The 22663-nt window shown below is 43.7% G+C and overlaps 1 protein-coding gene across 6 annotated transcripts in view; it reads right to left on the reverse strand.

Moving 5' to 3' along the window:
- Znf827 (zinc finger protein 827) overlaps positions 1-22663 on the reverse strand; it is a 161880-nt gene that overhangs the window by 71413 nt on the left and 67804 nt on the right. For all 6 annotated transcript variants that reach the window (XM_047566789.1, XM_047566788.1, XM_047566792.1 and 3 more), the window contains exons 6-7: positions 6125-6364; positions 3771-3828 (exon numbers count right to left, since the gene is read on the reverse strand). In XM_047566789.1, the coding sequence (XP_047422745.1) occupies positions 3771-3828; positions 6125-6364 (298 nt within the window). The remainder of the gene's footprint in view (positions 1-3770; positions 3829-6124; positions 6365-22663) is intronic.

Genomic DNA, 22663 nt, shown 5'->3' on the forward strand with positions numbered 1-22663 from the left:
TTTCTGCTCTCCACACCTGCCTGTCTTATAGAGAGGCCCTAACAGAGAGCAGAGTGGCCAAGGGCCAGGTGTGAGGAGGGAGGATGTGTAGAGGAGTCACACTAGCCTGCACAGAATGAAGGAACTGTACACACCACGGGCTTCGTGTTCTCTTGGTGCCCGGGATGGAAATCAGCACCCCCCTGTCACTGGCAAGCACATATCAGGACAACAAGTATGATGCATTTCATCTTGGGGTGCTACGCTCTTCTTTAGTTACTGTGGGTGGAATCAATGTCAGAATCACTAACAATAAGCAACTGGGCAGGGGAGTTGTGGGTTGTAAAGGATAGGGAGAAAATCCACTCCTTTCTTCAGTATTGGATGCCTCCCGAGTCCCACTGGATATCCAGACTCCAGAGCAGGAGCTTGCAAGGCAGTTGGGTATCCAAGAGCATGAGGAAGGCAAGACAGGTTCAATCTTAGTCCTGTGAGGCTGGGGCTGCCCTTCCTAATTGAACTGCCTTAAATATACCTGGTAACCCTCCACCGTGGAAGATTCTGAACTTGATTCCAATCATTGGCCATTGCTTTGAATAGTCAGCTATTTCCAGGAACTCAAACATAAGAAATATGACAACTAAACACCCCACTAAGTACCTAAACATCTGGAGGTTCAGGAATTCGGAGGCTTGATGTAAATCTTTTTGAACTGCACCGTGAATCACACCTTATCACCATCCATACACTGACTGTTTTGAGCGTACAAAACAAGTTCCTTCTAAAACCAGGAATCAGAAAAGAGAGGAGGCAGAGGAAGGGAGAGAGAGAGAGAGAGATGACATTTCTGCTATCAGTTAAGTTAAATCCCATTTCTTGGCATAAAGCAGCTTGATTCTATTCCACTTGAAGCAATGGGGTAAGAGGTAAAAAAGAAACCTACTTGTGGATAGGCTGATTGAGCCAGCGGCCCTCTTGAAGGAAACAAAGCATATCAAGGATTTGGTAGAATTATAAACCCAAAGTTCCTCTAACACAGGTTTCTGCTTCCAGGGACTCCTAGGAAGCACTTCATCCTTTGCTTTGAGCAAACGATCTGATTTGAATTTCTTCTTACTCATAATCTCCCAGCGAGAGGAGAATTTAAGGATTACTTCATTTTTGCCAAATGGTTAAAAAAAAAAAGATGCTTTTTTACCCTCTAATTATGCTTCAGCTCCAGCCAAGGCAATGGAGCTTGAGGTGCATTTCAGTTTTGGGGGGCTAGTTCAAACCTCCTCCTGCCTCTTCCCAGAACACCTAAAAGGCACAAAATAACATGATCTCCAGGCACACCGTTCTGTTCTGTATTACCAGGTTATCTTAAAGGGCCAGCAGAAACCCCCTGGCACGAGCTGCTGGGTCCTGCCCAGGGCCTCCTTGCTGCACTGGGCACCCACTCGAGCTGCAGAGTGCTGGCTGCTAACTATGAGTGAGAAGCCTCCCCACTGGGAGGACACTTCCACCCTGGGGGACTTGAAGCTAGTGAACAACCTGGGGGCACAGAGCCTTTGGGATTGGGCTGAAGCTAGACCCCCAGTGAAACCATATCCTAGATCAGCTCTACCCCTTCCATCTCCCGCCCGTCACCTCCCCTCTGAGGGTACTTCCCCAATAAAGCACCTCATGGGAATCCCTATCTTCTGCTCTATTTCTAGAGAACCTGGCCTATGACACTTCAAGAACCTGATGGAGGGCTGGGGATATAGCTCAGGTGGTAGAGTGCTTGCCTCGCATGCACAAGGCCCTGGGTTCTAATCCCCAGCACCACCAAACAAACAAAAAGAACAACAACAACAAAAACACCGATGGAAGCAAATTAAAATTAACGTATATTTTGTTTAGTCAGCCATCTGTCGATGTCCACCAATCTGGTGCGTTCCATCATTGCTTAGACCCAGGGGCTCGAGTGATATGCTCTGGCTTTAGGATTACATGTAGGAGGAGCTTACTGCAGCTCATATCTACTTGGCATCCAACTTAATAGACAAAATAGCCTTTCCACACCCAGACTCATATCCAGTACAGTACAGTCCACAGAGCATCTTCACACGACGCGTGACACGTTTTCCATCCGTGTCAGAGACGGGTCTTTCCCTAATACTGTCTAGCCCAGGAGGAGGCAAGCTGGCTTTGTTAGTTTCTGATAGATATTCCTGAATTCCAGTGAATAGAATTTAAAAACACCTTGGGTTTAAGTTCAGGTGAGTCCTATCCACATGCCTGACATTGCTCTGAGGTCAATTCATAACACACCGAAATGAAAAGCATCGTTCATCTTTTGTTTTGAGAATGAAAAAAGACAAAACCAATCAATTAGGGAGACGGTCTCTGTTTGCTCAGGACAGTCAAGTTCCTTGACTTAAAGATATCTTTGTAGCTCAGGGCTTATTCTCCTGGTTCCTAGCTGTTATTCTGTAAACTCATATTCCTCTTCTGGATCCTGTAAGCTCATGTCTTGGGCTAACTCACAAAACGAAGCATGGTTTGAAGGTGGAGGAATGTCCTTCAAAGGTGGAGGCTGAGTCTTCCCTGAATTCCTTTTCCACAATGTGTTGGGGGGACTGGATGGTTGGTTCTTACCACTTCTGGGTGGTCTTTAAACCCCATCTGAGCAGCCACGCTGGCTGACCTTCCTCTTTGCCTAATGACAGAATGATGGGCAGTCAACATTGGCTAGCTCCTTAAACTGCATTTTCTAAATAGAATACTTCCTTGCCCATAGTGTAGATGATACTGATTTTCTTGTAGTTTAAAAGACTTAAGTATTATTAATTTTTTTGGTACTGGGGATTGAAACCAGGGGTGCTTAACCACTGAGCCACATCCCCAGCCCTTTTTTATATTTAATTAGAGGTAGGCTCTCACTGAGTTGCTTAGAACCTCCACAAGTTGCTGAGGCTGGCTTTGAACTCACGATCCTCCTGCCTCAGCCTCCTGAGCTGCTGGGATTACAGGCATGTGCGACTGTGTGCAGCCAAAATTAATTTATTTTTGATTCAAGCTCTCCCTATGTTGCCCAGACGGGCCCTGGATTCCTGGGCTCCAGTGACACTCCTGTCTCAGCCTCCTGAGCAGCCAGCACCACACCGGGCTCTTGCAACTTTTTAAAGTATTCTCTTTTTTCTGCTTTAAAAACTCTTGCCTTCTACATGACACTGAGGAGGTAAAAATGTGATATCCTTGGTGACAAAGGATCAGCTCCCAGCCAGATAGCAAGGAGCAGAGTTGCAATAAGGATGGTGGTTTACCGACAGGGTGTGAGAATTCATGAACTACAGACCCAGCCCCCAACCTCAGCTGTGCTACCCATTCAAACGCTCAAGTCAACAAACTTCTGGCAGCTGGCAGTGTAGCTCAGTGGTAGAGCACCTGCTTAGCATGCGTGAGGCCTTGGGTTTAATTCTAGTACCAAAAAAAAAAAAAAAAGAAAAGGAAAGAAAACTTCTGCAACAATGATAATAACAATAGGTACATGGTAACAAAATTTTTGGAAGAAATAATAAAATGGAAAATTTCTCAACAAGGCGACACAGAGTGTATGTTTAATAAATATTAAGGGTCTTCCCCTCGTGGTCCTTGGTTTCTGTATTGTTCCCATCAACTGAGAAGTGCTGGCAGAACTGGGTGGAAGAGGCGCGGCTTCTTGGACCCTCAGAGGAAGCAGTCTGGGGTGAGGTCAAGCTCAGCCCCTGCCGGCCTGAGGCCCCACACAAGGGAGCTCTGAGGGGGACCCACGCCACGTGGCCTACCTGGTGGTCGTCCGGATGGTGTTTTCTTTCGTGTGATTGTGCTCTTTGCTCACTTTTTCTGGAAGGAGAAAGAAGGAAACATAGGTCTCTTAGGTTGTGGTCACTTGGCTCTCATCTTTTAGCCTTACGCAGAAACACCCCAGCAATTCTTTGTCTTTTGTGGCTTTCTTTTGGTTTCTTTTTTCTACATTTGGATCCTCCCTGTCTCACTGAGAAAGATGCCTCAAAAGTCCGTAGACAGGATCCACAAAAAGAATTTTATTGAACACCAATCAAAGGGAACTAGTTAATAAGTTTCAGGTGGGATGTCTGAGCCTCCTCGGCCTGAGTGAGTGCACAGAGCCCCCACCCACAGAGATACGTACACAGAGACAATTATTTCTACTCTGTATTTCTCCAGTTGAAAATTTCTGCTTTCCTCTGATTCAGCATGAAAACTGCAATTGCTGCAACTGTTCCGCCCCTGGCTTTGATGACAACCTTTACGCATTCTGTGTGGCTAGGCCCCTTTGTGAGCAAGGATATAAAACAGCCAGAAGACCTCTTGGTGCTGCAGTCATCGACTGCTGATTCTGATAAATGTCACCATGGACAAAAACAGATCATTAGACACGAAGAGGGAGACCCTCCCTTACGGGGTCCTGGGGTCTGAATCTCCCAGCTGTCAGAAATTATTTAATTAGCTTCTAAGAACACAAAAGTTGATCTCTGGTGTTCTCAATTCAGTTCAAATGGGGAGGACTCTACCCTGACCACGGTGGCTCTCGATGACTTCCTTTAAGCAGCTAGAGAAATCATGACTAACTTCACAAGGGTCTCAGATTTCAATAGCAGGGCAGGTTAAAAAACTCCTAATACTGTGGGGTTTTAGAAAAATGTAAACAAAGGTTTACAACATCTGTCCCACACTTTGTAATACTAGTCTGAAGCCACAGTGTGTGTGTTTATGTGGACAATTCCTTTCCGTCCATTCAACAATGATGAGGGTGAACTAGAAATGGCAGCCAGTGTTCTTGCAGAGAGCAAGAAGTCGGAGCTAAGTGACTTGTCTGAGGTCACCCAGGCCAGGACAGCGCCAGGGTGAGAACTCTCAGACACAAAGTTTTTAGCTGATAGGGGACTGTGATAATGTACCGTGAGAGACTTTCTGAAAAAGAACCAAACAGGTCTCGCTTTTGCTAATTTTAACTCTTAAATCATTTTAATCATTGTCAAAGCAATACTGTTTTTAGATATGTCTCAGACTTCAAAGAAAAATCACATGGTTTTGGAGCTTGTAAAGATCTGGGTCCTAAGAAGTTTATCAAGTTGGTGATTTCCAATAATGCAGAGATCTGAGCAAAACCAGCACTTGTTTGAGAATCTGGGGGCCACCATTTTCAGCACGATCTGGTCATTACCCAGCTAGGAAGTGTTGCCAGACTCATAAGGGGAACTATCATGGTGGCACATAGATTCTTTCCTGTGTTTTTCTTAGGGAGGAAAGTAAATGACCATTTAAATCATGAAGAATTTAATGGATGTTTTGTTACCCATAACAACACATTTTATCAAACACTAGTAACAAATTCCACTGATGCATGAACTTCAAAGTGTAGGCCAAAGTTTGACTATGAACAAGATGCATACGCTTCTGTCAAAATGAGTCTTATATGTGTGCATCTCAGTGTCAATCACGTTCAAAGAATAACCGAATATTAAATTCGTTAAGGACGAATGGTGTGTGGCTTGAAAGGTACTGACTGGGACCTTCAACTATTTCATCCAGACACTTTACTGTGCTGGCCATTACCACATTTTTGAATTGCCAAGTATTCAGAGTAGAAAAAGTTGGCTTACAGAAAATATTCTCTTAGGCTATAGCTGGAAATAGTCTTCATCCTTTTGATTTCTGTTTAGCAAGTTATAACATGATCTCATTAAGTCAGACCACACTAATTTGGAATTCACAGTAATTTCAGTGGCTACTGGAGCAAACTTCAGTGTATCTTTTGCAAAGTAGGAAAAAAAAATGGCTGTTAATCAGATCAACAACCAAAACAAAATCAGAGGTGAGGTTTTTAGCCTGGATCATTTGCACCAAATTGTCGAGTTCTCGTTTCAAACGATTACTAACTATTTATTAAAGAAAGTTTGGCGGGAATGCTAATTGGCAATGTCTTATCAACTGGCTCTTTTGGGTGGCAGTCTGGGTGTTAAGGTAACAAAATTGATTTCTGCCTAACACATCCTATCATGCAGGTTGGCTTTTCTGTTTTTCCTTTTTATTTATTTACTTTTTTACCTCGTTAGGAGGGTTTTCCTCCCAGTGGTTTTCAATGGTTGACATTTTTTTTTTCTAACCCTGAACATACCAGACAGTTGAAAGAGAAGCTCGGAAGCCATCTTCACGGAGATGTCCTGACTGAAGAGGTTTCTCTCTGGGGGAACTCTGCCCTCTGGCATCTTCTGTAAGGGTTCAGTTTTCTCTCGCCCGATTAAAGTGCTGTAGCCAGCATTCCGGCTGGGTGATATGGAGACGTGGGGGTCCTGGACGTCAACCTCCATGGGTTCCTCTTTAATCTTCACCGTCCGCGTTTCTTTGTAGCTTTCCGCTGCAAGCAGGTGAACAGAGAGAAACAAAAACACGCCATTGTTTCTTAATTCTGAACCAATTCTAGTTTCTAATCACAAAGAAAACTCTGAGGCTGGGTGAAGGAATAGTCTGGAAAGAGTGGACGCCATGATATGCTGGAACACTGTTTGGAACCACTGGTTCAACCCATCTGACTTCTAAAAAGGTGAGAGACTGAGACTTCCATTTTTCAGCCCAGATAAATGAAGTGGCTTGTCCAAGGTCACACAGAGGGCAATGGAGACAGGTCTTGGTGTCCAGGTCTAGAACTCACCTGGTTTCCTGACTAGGGTCTCCTTATCACCCCTGTGCCCCCTTCCTCTCCACCATGCTGCTTCCAGAACCAGTGGAGAACACAGTCAACGCCTGTCCTTGTTCTGTCTATAATTTACTCAATTGCAGTAAATCAAATAAGAGCAAACCTGTTAATATTATAATTTCCTCCCTCTATTTTTAAAGCTGGGATCAATTTTTTCCTCTCTCTCTCTCTCTCTTTGAAGGCACCTAAATTAATAAAGAGTAAATAAGGTGAATTCAATGGAGACATTTATACCTTGCTGGAAGCTAGTAATCCTAAAGACCACCCAGGAAGTTAATTGTAGTTCAAGGATTAACACCCAGAAGAATAGCAATCTCACAGGTTATAATAACAGTTCAATTGATTGACTGTTCTTCCTTTGGGTGTGCCTACTAGATTTTTCATCTTTAATCTGAAACACATTTGCTTTGCAAGGTCTGAGAGTCTGTTCATCACTTAGAAGTGATGGTAGGACATCTTTGAAACAAGGTGGGACAATCAGCGCAGACACTGGGCCACTTTAAAATATGATCACACTTTCAATTCAATAAATACTTCTTGTAACTAGTGTGTACACAGCATTCTGGAAAATGAAAAAATTAAGGAGACTAAGACAGGTAGATGAAAGATAGACATCTATCTCTAGGTATCTATAAATAGCGGCCCTAAAAAGATATATCTATGTCCAAATCTTAGGAACCCAGAAATGTAATACTATCTGGAAAAAAAGACTTTGCATATGTGATTCAGTTAAGGATTTCAAAATGACATTGCCCTGTAGGATCCAAGGTAGACCCTAAATCCAATGACAAGTGCCCTCACTGGAGACCAAAGAGGGTAAGATACAGATACTGTGGAAAAGCCCACAGACTGGAATTATGCAACAAGTCACCAAGTGTCTGGAGCCACCAGAGGCTGGTAGAAGTAAGGGAGGATCCTCTTTTACTGGGTACTGGCTGCCCAACTCCTTGGCCAGGCCTCTGGCTTCCAGAATCATGACAAGCTACCACATGGTGGACAGCTTTGTATAACAGGCCTGGGAAATTGATACAAACAGATGATTGACAGACAGAGCAATAAGACTGTCCATGGTAGAGTCAGGAGAGGGGAAAGGGAGACCCCCCTACTGCTGAGCTCGCTGTCAGAGATACTGCTTTCCCGCCAAGCATGGCCCCAATGAAAGTCAAATACCTGTAGAGTTTTGATGAGCAGTGAAAAGGATAGAAGAGCACTTTAAATTAAATAATTAAAATTAATATGGTGCTATAAATGAGATCTTATTTAAGAAGCATGCTAATTGTACCACCCCTCTTCTCCTGACATATTACACATGCTCCTCAGGAAAAACTACTTGTTTCTTGTCAGCATCTAAACTGCAGGCAACGGGGATATTTAATTTAGATCGTCTCCCCTTCCCCATTCCTACCAAGCTGTTTTGTTCCCTACATATCTGTGAAGTAGCACATAAAACTCAAGTTCACTGTGTTGTGAGAAGAAGGAGGAGGAAGAGGAAAAGGAGGAGGAGGAGGAGGAGAAGGAGGAGGAGGAGGAGGAGGAGAAGGAGGAGGAGGAGGAGGAGGAGGAGGAGGGGGAAGAGGAGGAGGAAGAGGAGAAGGAGGAGAGGGAAGGGAAGGAGGGGGAAGAGAAGGAGGAGGAGGGGGAAGAAAAGGAGTGAGAAGAGAAAGAAGAGGGAGGAGAGGAGGAGGAAGAAGAGGAGGAAGGAGAGGAGGGTGGAGGAAGGGAAGGAGGAGGGGAAGGAAGAGAGAGTATTCCAGGTACTGTGCTCAGCTCCTCTGCCTTCACTTGCAGTCCACCTTCTTTAGTACTGACCAACTTTGGTGATGGCCATCAGACCTCCTGCTGGCTTACCCACTCAGGAAAGCAATCACAGCACACCTTTCCCTCTTCATGTTCCCCCAAAGTACTTAATATTTGGAAAATAAACAGTGGGGTCGGAGTCACAGGTATGTAAGGCTACCTCTGCACCCCACGTTGGTAAGTCATTCCAAAGCCTGAGGGCAAACATGAAGAGACACCAGACCAAAGACAAAGCCATTCACTGAGTCAAAACAAACAAACAAACAAAAAACAAACAAAACAAAACTCAACAGCATAAAAAGCAAGGCTAGAAAGAAGCTCCATGATTTATCTTCTCCCTCAACCCCATCTCCCCAACTTTGACCCTGGATTAAAAACTACCTGGCTATTTGCAGCACTGACTTTAATAAAATTAGTTTTTAAAATCTACTTGGGATCATTTCAAGTATGATTTGCATGAAAGTGTTTCTACCCTTTCTTATGACAACTCTTGACCTTTCAAAAATGCACAAAACACTGATCACTGATAAAAACCTTTAGCATCCTCAATCTCCCCGATGGATTCCAGACTCGGAGAAGGGTTTTCAAACTAACATCTCAATGGATGAGTAAGACATATTACAATCAATATTTTTATAGCTGTTTCTGTTCCCCACATTATTGCCAAGTGTTTCCTTGCTTTAAAAAAAAAAAAAAATTAGGAGTTCTCCATCTTGGCACTATCACCCTTGGGGGTCAGGATTTCTGTTGTTTGGGGCTGTGCTGTGCACTGCAGAATGTTCAGCCACATCCCTAGTCTCTACCAACAAATACCGGTGGCACCACCCTCTGGCATTAACAATCAAAAATGACTCTGGACATTGCCAGATTTTCTAGAGGAGGGGGAAAGGGCAGAATCACACTGGTTGAAAACCACTGCTTGAGCTTTTGCCACATTCTATTTTTCCTTCCAAAACAAAAAAGTTAAAACAGCATCCAAGGCATAAAAAGAAAGAAAAACCTTCTCTTAACGCTTTAACCTAGTCTCACCCTAGTATGAATCACCATCTTAGCCAGGTCCCTGGGCAGGTTGGCCTAGGATTAGGGGCAGGTTGACCTGGGAGCACAAGTGTCTGCTCCACTCCCCACTGGGTCCCCAGGTCCCTCTTTTGCCTAGGACGATCTCGCAGAACAAGAGCGAACTTCATCTGCCCCACTCGCTCTTAGCTTTGACTCCACCCGGGGACAAGTCTATACACCAGGACTTAACTCTTTTTCCCTACCCACACGATGGGACTAGTTTTAGACCCTCTTTTTAAAGTAATAGGATAAATCTTCATTTTATTCTGAGTGATCTATACATTGCTATTCCAAGAAAGAAATCAGGACATAAAATATAGATGAGGGAAAAAGTGTGACGAGCAGGTGATGCTTGGGGCGTGGGCTATGCATGAGTATCCACCGAGACGAGTCGCTTATTTGTATTTTGGAATTTCCTAAGATAAATAGCGATACTGTATCGTGTACCTAGTTTTTTTTTTTTTTGTAATGAAAACCAATATGTATCCCCATAATAAGATGACAAAGACCAGTTTCTGACACTAATGTAGAATGATGTTAGCTACAATACCTAGTAGCATTTTTAGGGTAGGCTTGTCAAATGGGTAAATCTGAGTCCAACTCTGCTGGGCAACAGAAAAGGAAAAGGTAATTCCACTGTCTTTTTTACCTTCATAAACCAACACATAACAGCCAGCCAGCTATGCAGTATTTCACCCATCAGCCCCTCGGTCATCTTACAGCCTGTCTTTAGGGTCCTCAGCACTGTGGTAGATGGTGTGAACTTCAGCAAGACACAGTTCACGCTGTCAAGCTGTCGACATCCAGAAGACTGACCAGGGGAGGATAAATATCCCTTTAATACAAGAAGGAAAGTTAAAACCCGGGGTGTCAGACAGGAGCCAAAGCCCAAAGATGGAACTGTACTTTCCCCGGGCTATTTGGGAACATCCTGTTGTCTGATTTGCCGGAGGGCCAAGGTGCAGAGGCGGAACTGGAGCTTGGGCAGGCAGTACTCCCGGAGTAACAGAAGCTACTCCATGTTTGTCCTGCATTGTTTTCTTCAAAACTGTCTGGGAACTGGGTTCTTCTCCCGTCCCTGGGTAAAATCTCAGGCAGGCCCATAGCCTGGCAATTCTTCATGAATATAAAGATTTATCAAAGCTTCTTTGGACAGAAAAATGGTTTGAGATAGAAGCCAAAATGCTCAGTCCCATGTGATGTGGCACAGACCTTCCGAGGAAGCCTGGGGGAGCGGGGAGGAAGGGGCTTGGCCGGCCCCTCTCTGTCTCACTGCCTTCTCTCCACACACCTGCTCTCCTTCAGACAGGACAGAGGAGGCGGGCAGAGAGGAGGGCGTGGGGAAGGTCCTCTCTCACTGTCCTACTGTGGGCCGGTTTTGTGCATCGGGGGCCAGCAGTCGTCTCTCTCCTGGGGCTTGCCTATGAGGTCTTCCTCCGAAGGAGGGCCTTTCACTTAGAGGTGATCTTTCTCTCTTCCCTTCAATTCTCTTTCTGTGGCTCAACTCCTTCCAGCCTGGGGCCTCTCAGTTCCTCCACAGCCTCTCCCAGACCTGTCTGCTTCCATCTTCCTTTGTGCTTTGGTCCCCTGGATTCTCTACAGAGCCCCTTTGGAGAGCAATTGAGACAAAACCCACACCAGCCATCCTGCGGGGATCTGGCCAAGGTCTGGGCTATGGAAACAATCACCTCTTATTTGATGGAAGAGAAAAAGTTGAGGTCTAACCCACCATCATGGCAGCTCTTGCTTGTCCCTGGAAGTAGCCTTCCAGCCCACTTTTGCCCTCTAGATTTGCCAAGCAGATGTCAGACTCCAGGCCACTGTGCTCTGGACTGCGGGAAACACAGGATGCACCTCCCAGTTGGTGTCCCTGAAGCCCATACTCTTTAATCTTGAGTAGGACTGGTCCCCCTTCCCCCAGGGGAAGAACTGCAGTCCAGTTCTCTCCAGAGAAATCTTCTAAATCCCTCTTACTCCAATCTTCAATAACCTCTCATGTTGATATTTGCAATCTGGCCAGGAAGCCTGTTTTGTTTCTATCATGATGAAATACACATAAAATTAACCATTTTAACTGTTTTCACATGTACAGTTCAGTGGCATTAAGTTCAGTCAAACGGTTGGGCCCCCATGGCTCCATCCATCTCCAAAACTGAAACTCTGCATCCATCGAACGATAAATCCTCTTGCCCTCCCCAGCTGAGGCTTCCTGTGAGCCATCTACCCCACTCCAACTTTGTCTCATTGCCAAGAGTTTAAGAATCAGCTTTCTTCTTTAAATCCTTCATGCTTTAACCATGGTGGCAAAGTCAAATTTTCTGTTAAACACAGACTAACAAAGAATGTCAGATTATGTTCCACAGAAATAAAATTGGAGAGGTGGATAAGGGCTGAATATGGAGTCTGAGGTGCTGGGTTTGGAAGTTGGTACCAAATGAGGATTAGGCAAGGAGTCATCTGTCAGGGACGCTGAGCAGTGGCACTTTAAAGGACACGAGAAAAGAGAAGGGAGGGGCACTTGAGTTTATTGTAAAGATTCAAGCAAGGGATGAGACTTTTAAAAATTCTACGCTGTTTAAACCTCTAAGATTTGGATGCCAATATTAATAAGAGCAAGGAAAATAGAGAAGGTGGGTTGGGAAGAAATAGAGAGGAAGCTCCGCAGTTCTGCTGTGCCTAGGTCTTGATTCCTGCAGGAAGCGGAGGCTGTGATGGCTTACGGGCAGGCAGAGAAGAACGTCCATGACACAGAGCTTGGAAGCCATCTGTGCCCACGGGACCAGGTGAGATCATCAAGGGAGAGAGAGTGGTTCAAGGGAGGAAGCGTTACTTCCTACTCTTAAAGAGGAAGAAGAAAAGAAGCAAGGAGAAGGGGGGAGGGGGAGTGGTGCAGCATGGTGCAGTAGCAGGAAGCCCAGAGAGAAGCAGGACACTGAGGCACCTCGTTTGCGCCCCTGCATTCCTGCCCTCAGTCCCTGCACCCACGCAGCCGTCCCTTCTCTGTCCCATCGGAAGCCCTGCCCCACCCCCCTGCATCACCCCTCAGCATCCTCTGATACTGATGGATTCCAGCTGCCTGCTTTATTTCCTTTATGTGCTCTTGACTTTCTAAATACTCTGATAAAATCCTACTCAGCTTTCAAACTTCTATCTAGATGTCCCCTCTGCAAGCTGCCTTCCTGCATCTTCCTCGAGTGGCAGTTTCTCCTCTGTTCCATTCTCAATCTGCAAACACTGTGACGCCTTACAGTGCCACTGTCCTTTGTAGACCGTGCTCCCCTCTGGACTGAACACCTTCCACGCTCATGAGTTAGCACAGGGCCACACACTTGGCATACTTCATGTGGGTTTTCTGCACATGTCACTTGAGACAGGGCACGCAGTAGGTGCATAAGGCTCTTCTCCCTTCTCTGGTGCTGCACTCTGCCATAGACACACATGGGACGAGCTCAACACAAATCATGTAAGTGCAGAAACACTGGCAAGGGCAGGACATCAACAATATTGATTGACGATCCCTTCCCTATTGCATATGATCTGATCCAGAAGTGGTATTTTTATCTATCTATCTATCTATCTATCTATCTATTTATTTATACTGGTGATTAAATCCAGGGGCGTTTAACCACTGAGCCACAACCCCAGTCCCTTTTTATTTTTTATTTTGAGATAGGGTCTCACTAAGTTGCTTAAAACCTCACTAAGTTGCTGAGGCTGACTTTGAACTTGTAATCCTTCTGTCTCAGCCTCCCAAGCCACTGGAATTATAGGCATGTGCCACCATGCCCAGCTTCCAGAAGTGGTATTTTAGAAATCTTAAAGGGCCTCTGGAAGCAACATCAACCACGCCAAAATGAAGCTATTCCTTTTCTAGGATGATAGTCCTCTCAATCGGATTAATTAAAACATTTTAATCTCCAGCTTGCCAGTCTTGAAGACAGAGAGGTCTTGATTGGGCATAAAACACCTTCCACATATGGAACTGGGCTCTGGAAGGTTTGGGGTTTGATTATTACTTCATGCTCTGTGAACAACCAGGCAGGCCAAAAGGACCAACTGAAATAAAACAAATGACCAAGAACCAGAAATGAGATTACACGGTAATATCCCTGTTGGGGTTGGGCACCCACTGGCATCTGATAATGGTGAGCTGCCGAGTCTGTCTGCCCTTGCCAAAATCAAAATGGAATGAAGAGTTGGGCTGGGTTTGTTGACTTCAGGGAGAACCATTAAGCCCAGACCTACTGGAGCAAAGGTCAAGGATGGAGGCAGAAGTGGAAATGTTACTTAGGAGTCTGGGGCTGTGTCTGGCTTTTCCTTTTAGAGAGAAGTCACGAGGAAGTGCAGCTAGAGACCTGGTGAACCGAGATTCTTATAAGGAGAACTGAGAACCGGAGGCTCGGGCACTGAACGTCACTCTCCCAATTCCATTCTGGTTTTTTTTTTTTTTTTTAAACCAGGCCCAGTCTCCTCTCCTCTGCAGGGGCTGCAATGGAACAGAAGCACAGGAAGGGCTGGATTAGTCCTGTTTCTTCTCCGGGGGAATTATATGCTAAGTTTCACTTTTCTCTATGCTGTGTCCCTTGGTTTGTTCTCACAAGGACCAGAGCTTGGTGGTCCTCAGTGGGGACAGTTCCCAGCCTGCTCTCAGGAATGACATCCAGGTACGGGTGTGCCTGGAGAGCTGGCACCCTGGGACAGGCAGCACAGGGGCTGGTCAAGAGCCCTGCTTTCCCTGCTGAGCATACTGGTCACCTGTTCCTGGGGAAAGAGAGAGGAAACTGCATGGGGCAGACTTCTTTCTCTCTGGTTCTCCCAGATATAGGAGAACCTTCTAGAATGGTCGTTTCCAACAGAAGAACACAAAATGACCAATAGTACACACACTTCCCACACATTTCACCCAGAACAGTGCAGGAGTCACTGAGCAAACCATGAGACCACGTCAAAGTCTTCGAGAAAATTGTTTGAAGATCTGTGCCAATTAAATAATTAATCCATTAATTAATTGGAAAATTACTCTTTTCTAAGAGGTGACACCATCATCATGGTAACATAAACATTGAGAATTTTGTTTAAAATGATAGGACTAGATCTTTCCCCACCAAACACATTTTTTCCACGTTTTTTCTTGGTGCATTATGATTTTTTTATTAGTTCACTGCAATTGTACATAATGGTGGTATTCATCATGACACATTTGTACATGTGTAAACTGCACACAATTTAATAATATAATTAATATGCAATATAATATAATAATTAATATAATATAATAATAAATTTGCCCAATATCATTCTCAGTATTTCCCCTTCCCCCCACATTTTGATTCCTAAAATCATTTCAAAGATATTTTACCAGAATTGACTTTTGAATTTGATCATCAGAATTACACATTAGGGTCCCCTCCCCAGTATCAATATACAATTAACAAGTGTCTTAAGAATTAGCTATGCCCATTAGAATTCACAACCAAGGTAAGGAAGGTGACCAGCAGATCAGCATGGAATCAATTTTTATAAAAAACACACAAGGTGCACCAGGTGTTCTGTTTTACTAATCGTGCTGAATCTGCAAGGATGCAGTTGTGGCTCGGTGGTAGCATGCTTGTCTAGCACGCATGAGGCCCTGGGTTCGATCCTCAGCACCACATAAAAATAAAATAAAGATATTGTGTCCATCTACAACTAAAAATGATTAAAAAAGGAAAAAAAGAAGCCAATTCGAACTTTAAAGGTAACAGAGCTGATAGTTCTCCTTCAGATATAAGAAACACACCTTTTCCTCCAGATCAAAACACTTGCCACTTTACTCTTCTGTCAATCTTTAAAGTAGTCTTTGTATCCCATCGCTACACTGACCAGCAATCTGTGAAACAGTTAACTCATTACCTTGCCTTAGATAATCAGGGGGGTGTTTCCAAAATGTTTTCAGACTGGCTCCAAAACTGGGCCGGCAGTTGTGGTACAAGTTTTTGACTTGATCCTGATGATCACAAATCAAAATGTGTTCATTAAGCCTAACAAATTCTCCATTTGATTTCATTTTTATCCAGATAAAAACCAAGAATTAAAATCTTTTAGTCCCTGGAGACTTGGAGGGATGACCTCGCCAAGCCAGCAGGTGATGTGGAGTGGCCCACTCTCCAGCTGTGAACTCTGAGCTCTACCATTACACAGAAATTCACCTTGTTTTCTCGTTTAACGATTCTACTAGAAACGAGCTAAAGAGGTATAGTTAAACTCTACATATGCCATTGGTAACATTCCAAATGATCTCATTTTAAAAAATTAACCTATTTTTCATCTAATATCTATAATATACATTTATTGTCTCACATTAAAAGGAGAAAAAAAATCCCACAAAAGGAGAAAGGGTCAATTAAGATATTGACTCTAACCTTAAAGCTGTTTAACATTATTATCCTTTGCCATTTAATAAATCTAAGCCCTGTCCACCCTCATCTGTTGTGATTAAAAGATCTTTATACATACAGGATGTTGGTGTGTGCATGCCTTTGTGTGTGTGTGTGTGTGTGTGTGTGTGTGTGTGTGTGTAGGTTTTAAACAGAATTCCTCCCACCATAAAGAATATCACCAAAAATCAAGGTCCATCTCTGAGATAGATTGTCCTCTGCTATAGGCATAAACAGTTAAGAGAAGGACAGAGGGATTCCTAATGCCCACAGAGAAGAAGGAGCAAATGAAGTTTTATTTCAAGGACTAAGAATTTCACCAAACTTTTACTTTTTTTAAAATATATTTTTAGGTGTTGACAGACCTTTATTTTGTTCATTCATTTATATGTGGTGCTGAGAATTGAACCCAGAGCCTCACACGTGCTAGGCAAGCACCTCACCACTGAGCCACAGTCCAAAACTTTTACTTTTTACTGAAAAATTTTAAACAACTTTCAAGTATTTTCCACTTCCAAGTAGTTTAAAAACTTTAGTATACACAACAAGTTAAAAAATGCTTTTCTTGGGTGGAACTAAATATCACTGATACATACTAGCATACAACATGCTAATATGACTAAACTACATAATAATGAGTCATGTCACAAAGACGCCTCTGCTGGAAGCCCTGACTACTCTGATCCTGTTAGTCAGTGTTTGCAGCAGGCAGGGGTGGGCTGGTGGGCAAGGGACAGGGGACAGCAAAGACACAAAACAGCTTGGAAGATGGCAGGAGTTCAATAAAAAGTTCAGTGAATGAATAAGCGACACACCGTAGGTTCCCTCTTCTCTAAGGTTTTGCTTTCGGAGATTTTACTTTCCAAAGTCTCAGTTCCCAGCAGTCTGAAGAAGAAGGGTGAGGACCACACACAAGAGATTTTGAGAAAACGAACACATTCACGTAACTTTCATTAGTAACTTTCATTACAGCGCATTGTTGTAGCTTGTTATTATTGCTGTTCATCTCTTACTGTGTCTAAATTATAAACTGGACTTAATCATAGGTCTGTGTGTTCAGGACATAAAACATAGCACATATAGGGCTTGGTACCGTCCATGATTTCAGGCATCCAAGGGGGTCCTGCCCTGTAGGTAAGGGGGACAACTGGGAAACAAAAAAGGAGGAGGCTCATAAAAAGTAAAGGGAAGACAGGATGGGAAGCAGAGGAATCCTAACGGACAGGGTTCACTGAAACCCTAACAAATCTTTACCCGATTTTGCCAAAAACCAAAGTTCTAACAGTCAACAATAAATAGGCCCTTGCTTTTGGTGGAATACCACCTGACTGCATGCTTGGGGAGGGACCCGAACAGTGGTGGGGCCTCCTGATGGGAAGTGAAGTTCCCTCTGGGCTCTCAATTCCCCATGGTTCTTGGAGACAAAGTGCAGGAATATCCTCATACGGCGTTTTGGCCATTTTAACCTTCTTTTCTCAAATGCTTTTTAAATCAAAACTTTGTACAAGTAGTACACAGGACTCATTTCCATTTCCCTCCCTCTCTCTGGTTCCTGTGTCCTCTCTGGTGCTGGTGCTGAGGAGCAGGAACAGTAGCAGGAGAGAGGAGGTGACCCTTCCCTTGGATAACTAGGCCTGATAATCAAACATTGGCTGTTACACACAAGATTGACACTTCAGCTCTGGGGGCCTCTGGGAAAGCTGGAAGAGATTTATTGTAGAAAAAATGCTTTCAGGAACAACTTTTTAAGAAAATAGAATAAGGAAACTACTTCAAACAGGAAGGGATATGCAGGGTGCAGGGGCTGGGCCTGTAGCTCAGGTGGTGGAGCACTTGCCTGGTGCATGTGAGGCTGGGGATCCATTCCAGCGTTGCAAGATAAACAAATGAGACAAAACAAAAACCAAAGTGCAAAATGCGGTGGGTGAGCACAAGGGATTGAAGGGAAGCAACCATTTGTCCTGGAAATGATTTTCCTAGTCCCTGGTTTTCTTTATTTCCTAAAAATTTTTTAAAACAATAAAGTGCTTTAAAAAAAAAAGGCACTATCTACAGATTACCTGCCATGTTGGCTAAATCAGCACTAAAGGCCAAGTAAAGATTTTTCACCAGTCTCTGAAGGCAGGAGAGTGAGGCAAGATGATTTCACCATTAGACTCAGTCCCATGGACGAGGGTGCTTCACCTGTAGTCCTCACTAGTCCTCTGGCTCTGCCTAGGGCCTCTCGCCCTCTTGGCTAGAGGGGCTATTGGTTAGCTTTGGCCACATGCATGTGGACCAGAGAAAGCCTCTGTAAGGATGTACCATGAACGGAGTTTCTGGTAGCAAAAACAGGGCAGCCATGTGTATAGTTTTGGGGCAGGGGTTGGTCCACAGGGATATGAGGGTGGGGAAGGTTGTAGGGAAACCAATTCATCACTTCATCTTTGAACGGTGACCCTCACCACCTGATTCCATAACTAAGATAAAACACGACTGGTCATACGTATACTCTCTCACCTCCCCCACTTCTCCAGCTGTGGAGATAAGCCCTACAGGCGTATGGCAAGCCACAGGAAACCAGGAAATGCGCTCGGATCCAGCTGCTGTCCCATATTTAGAAACCAGGAAGTCAATCAACTCACAGCACAAAGTCAGGTTGGTTTAAATGTGGGGAAAACACCGATGTGTGTGGAGTAACTAGGAGAATTACTAGGAGGGAAGACAAAATCCCTTCAGAAAGTACTTCGTAGGTCCTCCCACTTGGGTCAAGAGAAAACATTATGAAATCATTTGTCTTCCTGTAAGAATACTGGAAGCCATAAGAGAGGATTCTCTTCATGGAGGTTTTCCATTCCTGGGCCAATATGAATGCTTCCTGCCCAATGAAAATGGGTCCCATTGCTGTCTGTCTATGACTACCTTCCGGCACTTGCTTGTCCCCAGCATCCCCTACAAGCCACCCAGTAGAGTCCCTGCCCAGGAGGTGACTCGCCCACAGAGCAGCAGACAGGTTACTTAGCAATGAGGATTCCCCTCTCCAGAGGTGGGTCTGATACCAGCATGTACCCAGATGGGCAACACATCCGGGGTTTAATTATGCATGCTAATGTTCCCCTTCCTTGACACGAGTAAGTTAAAGGTGAAAGGTTAATGTGGCAATGGGAAGAAACACTACAGCAGAATGAGAATGTTCTAGTTATCTCATTGAGGAAAATAATGGTCCTGATATCCCTCACAAGGCCATAAATGTGGTAGCATATAGCCAAAGGGCTGGAGAGAGAAGCCATGCAACTAGAATTCAGAGTAGGATAAGGCCCATGGCTTCCACCTGGCAGGGAAATTTGACCTCTGAGTGAAAAAGTCAGCAGTCACACAAATAAGTGCATCCACGCTGTACCTGGATCCTACAGAAACCCTCAAGCTTCCTCCCAGAGTCATCATGATCAAAAAGTATTTGCTAAGGGTTTGTTTGTAAACGGTGTGTGCCCCAGTGTGTTGGAGATCAGATGGTCACAGAGTCATTTTACCAGAAACAGAACACTGTGCTGAATACAGGAGGAGGGCACCCGTTCCCAGTCTCCAAATGCACCTCCTAGGGGTCAAGCTCAATATTCCACAGGAAGATCTGGACCCCTCCACCTCACCCCACCCCACATCCCCTGCCCTGCAGCCCTGCCCCGTCTCTGCTGCATCCAAACCCTGCCCTGCCCCAGTCCCGAGGCAGCCAAACAGAAAAGCAATCTAAAATGAAGGCACAGCCTAGGAAATTCCTTGCAGAGTTTCTTGCCTGGTTTCAGGGAATACAAGCCAATACAAATTTTTGTGGCTCTATTAACATATGCAGCTATGCAACAAGGAAGTGATAATAAAACAAGAGCCCTTTTGAGTCTGGTCTTTCTGAATCCCAGGCCTCAGTATGGAGAGGCAGAGGAAGCTGGTTAAGAAAGCATGACGGGTGGCCAGCAGGGTGAGGGTGGAAAGAGGGAAGGGAGGCACAGGGGTGCTGTCCTGGGGTATGAGCTCCAACAGGAATGGAAGCCACTCAGGTGTACAGGCCCACGGGCTTGTAAACTGCATGGACTTGCAACATGACTGAAGAGTGCTTACTGGGGGTGAGAGGGCCTGTTAGGAGCAAGTCCCCACTTCAGCTGGGAAAGGACAACCTCCCAGGGTTGCCGGCAGCTACTTCTTACTCCCGCCTGCTTAAATGGACAGGGCAATGATGCTCCCATGCATCCTGTGAGCTTGACAAGACCCAGACCTTCAAGAAAAGGCATCTCTGGGTATAGAAACAGGCTGAATTTTTAATCTTATTAAAGTGAGTTATTCCTTATTTGAATAGATATAATTTTGGCACTCCAAATATCTCCAGTTCTCATTGAATTTTCAAGTGCTTGAAAAAAAGTCTGATTCCTTCAGATATTTCTTCTCCCAATTACCTATTTTATTTATATGTTTATATCTATGTGTGTATATATATATACATATATATATATATATATGTCTACACACACACATAAAAGAGAGTTGCTCAGGATATATATGGCAATGAAGAAAGTGATCCAGCTATTCATTATAAGTCCATTTCTGGTCATATATATAAATCATTTTAAAAACTGACATGCAAACACTCAGGACTATCAGTTAAATTATAGAATGCTATAACAAATACAGAAATCTGAGGGGTAAACTCCACTGTGGAGGTATTATTCAATAAGGTTTCATAGACTTAATACCTCTGAAAATTAAATATTGCTGTGCTAATATAAGCAAGAAGGCTTTTCTTTTAATATTAAATCTATATTTTTACTTAATTTTAGAATTATGAAAAATGAGATGTTGCTCATAAGCCACAAAAGAGAAATAAATTGGATTACATCAAGATTTTAAACTTTTGTTCTGGAAAGAATACCGTCAAGAAAGTGAAGAAAACAACCAGTAGAATGAGAGAAAATACTTGCAACCTGATAAGGGACTTACGTCCAAAATATAAAAGAAACTTTTACAACTCAGAATAAAGACAAGCAACCCTAATTAAAAAGTGAGAAAAGAATTGAATAGACACTTCCTCAAAGAAGACATAAAAATGGCCAATAAGTGCAGGAGGATAAGTTAAACATCCTTAGTCATCAGGGAATCGTAAATCAAATCACAATGAAACACTAAGTCACATCACATCGGTGGTTATAATAAAAAAGGCCCAGAGTAGCAAGGTTTGGCAAAGATGTGGAGAAACTGAACCCTCAGACGTTACTAGAAGGGCTATAAATGGCACAGCTCCTTTGGAAGGACCGTTGCCCATTCCTCAAATGTTAGGCACAGAGTTTCCACTTGAGCCAGTAAGCCCCCTCCTAGGTCTACGCCCCAAAACATTAAAGACGTAACTAAAGCTCACACGAAAACTTGTACATGACTGCTGATAACAGTACACACACATACACACACATAAAAGAGAGTTGCAAAGGTTGGAAAACAAACCAAATGTCTTCATCAATGGTTGACTGAATAAAGAAAATATGGTATGTCCATATGGTGGGATATCATTCAGCCATGAAAAGGAGCAAGAATTGATACATTTGACCACATAGATGAACCCTGGAAACATGTTAAGTGAGAGAAGCCAGACATCAAAGATCACAGACGTTTTCCTTCATATGAAATGTCCAGAATTGGCAAATCTACAGAAACAGATGGTAGATTGGTGGTTGCTTGGGAGAAATAGAGGGGGACGCTAATTGGGATGGGTGGCCAAGAAAAATATTCTGCAATTAGATGTGATGATGATTCACAACTCTGTGAATATACTAAATATCACCCCCCCAGTCCCAGATGAACAAATTTTATGATATTGGAATTATATCTCAATACAGGTGTCTTTACTTTTTCATTGTATTTTGAATTTAAAATTTTTTAGGAGGAGTACTGGGGATTGAAACGCTAATTCACATCCCCAGCCCTTTTCATCATTTATTTTGAGACAGGTTCTCACTAAATTTCCTACGCCCTCCCCACGTTGCTGAGGCTGGCCTCAAACTGGCAATCCCCCTGCCTCGGCATCCTTGGATGACACGTGTGCACCACCATGCCCAGCCTCAAGAAAGGTGTTTAAAAAAAAAAAAAAATGGGATGATGTAAAAAATAAAATCAGTGTAGAAATCCCCTCTAAACCATAAAAAACTTTAGTAATGAATTTAGTAAATTTCTCCAAGTGCAAAAAAACCAAAGGCTAAAATGAAAAAAACTTCATACAGATCAGACTATAGACATTTTGTCATTTTTATGCTGTTGAAAATCTATGTATTTGACAATGTGATAAACAGAAGCTATTAATTTAAAAAATGAAGAAAAAAACCCCAAACTTTCCTACTGATGCTTCTAAATTACTCCTTAGCTGTTTGACATACTCACTAACCTGACCACTGGGACATTGCGGGAGTAAACGCTGATTTCAGCAATAAGTAAACAGAGTCACAAGGAACCAGGAGAAACTTGGTGAAACTAGGTCTCCCATTCTTTCCATCACTTCATTAGGAAACTTGTAAGTTTGATGAAGGCAAATTGTGTGATGACCCTAAAGTAAAACCAAACATATTTTTTCACACCCACAGATTATTATTGAAGTCATGCTGTGCTGTAGTTTGGATCTTAAATATTAAGGCCGGCATGTTAAAGGCATGTTCCCCAAAGCAGCATGTTGAGAGGTGGT

This window comes from Sciurus carolinensis, chromosome 10 (assembly GCF_902686445.1).
Source record: "Sciurus carolinensis chromosome 10, mSciCar1.2, whole genome shotgun sequence".
Classification (NCBI taxonomy): domain Eukaryota; kingdom Metazoa; phylum Chordata; class Mammalia; order Rodentia; family Sciuridae; genus Sciurus; species Sciurus carolinensis.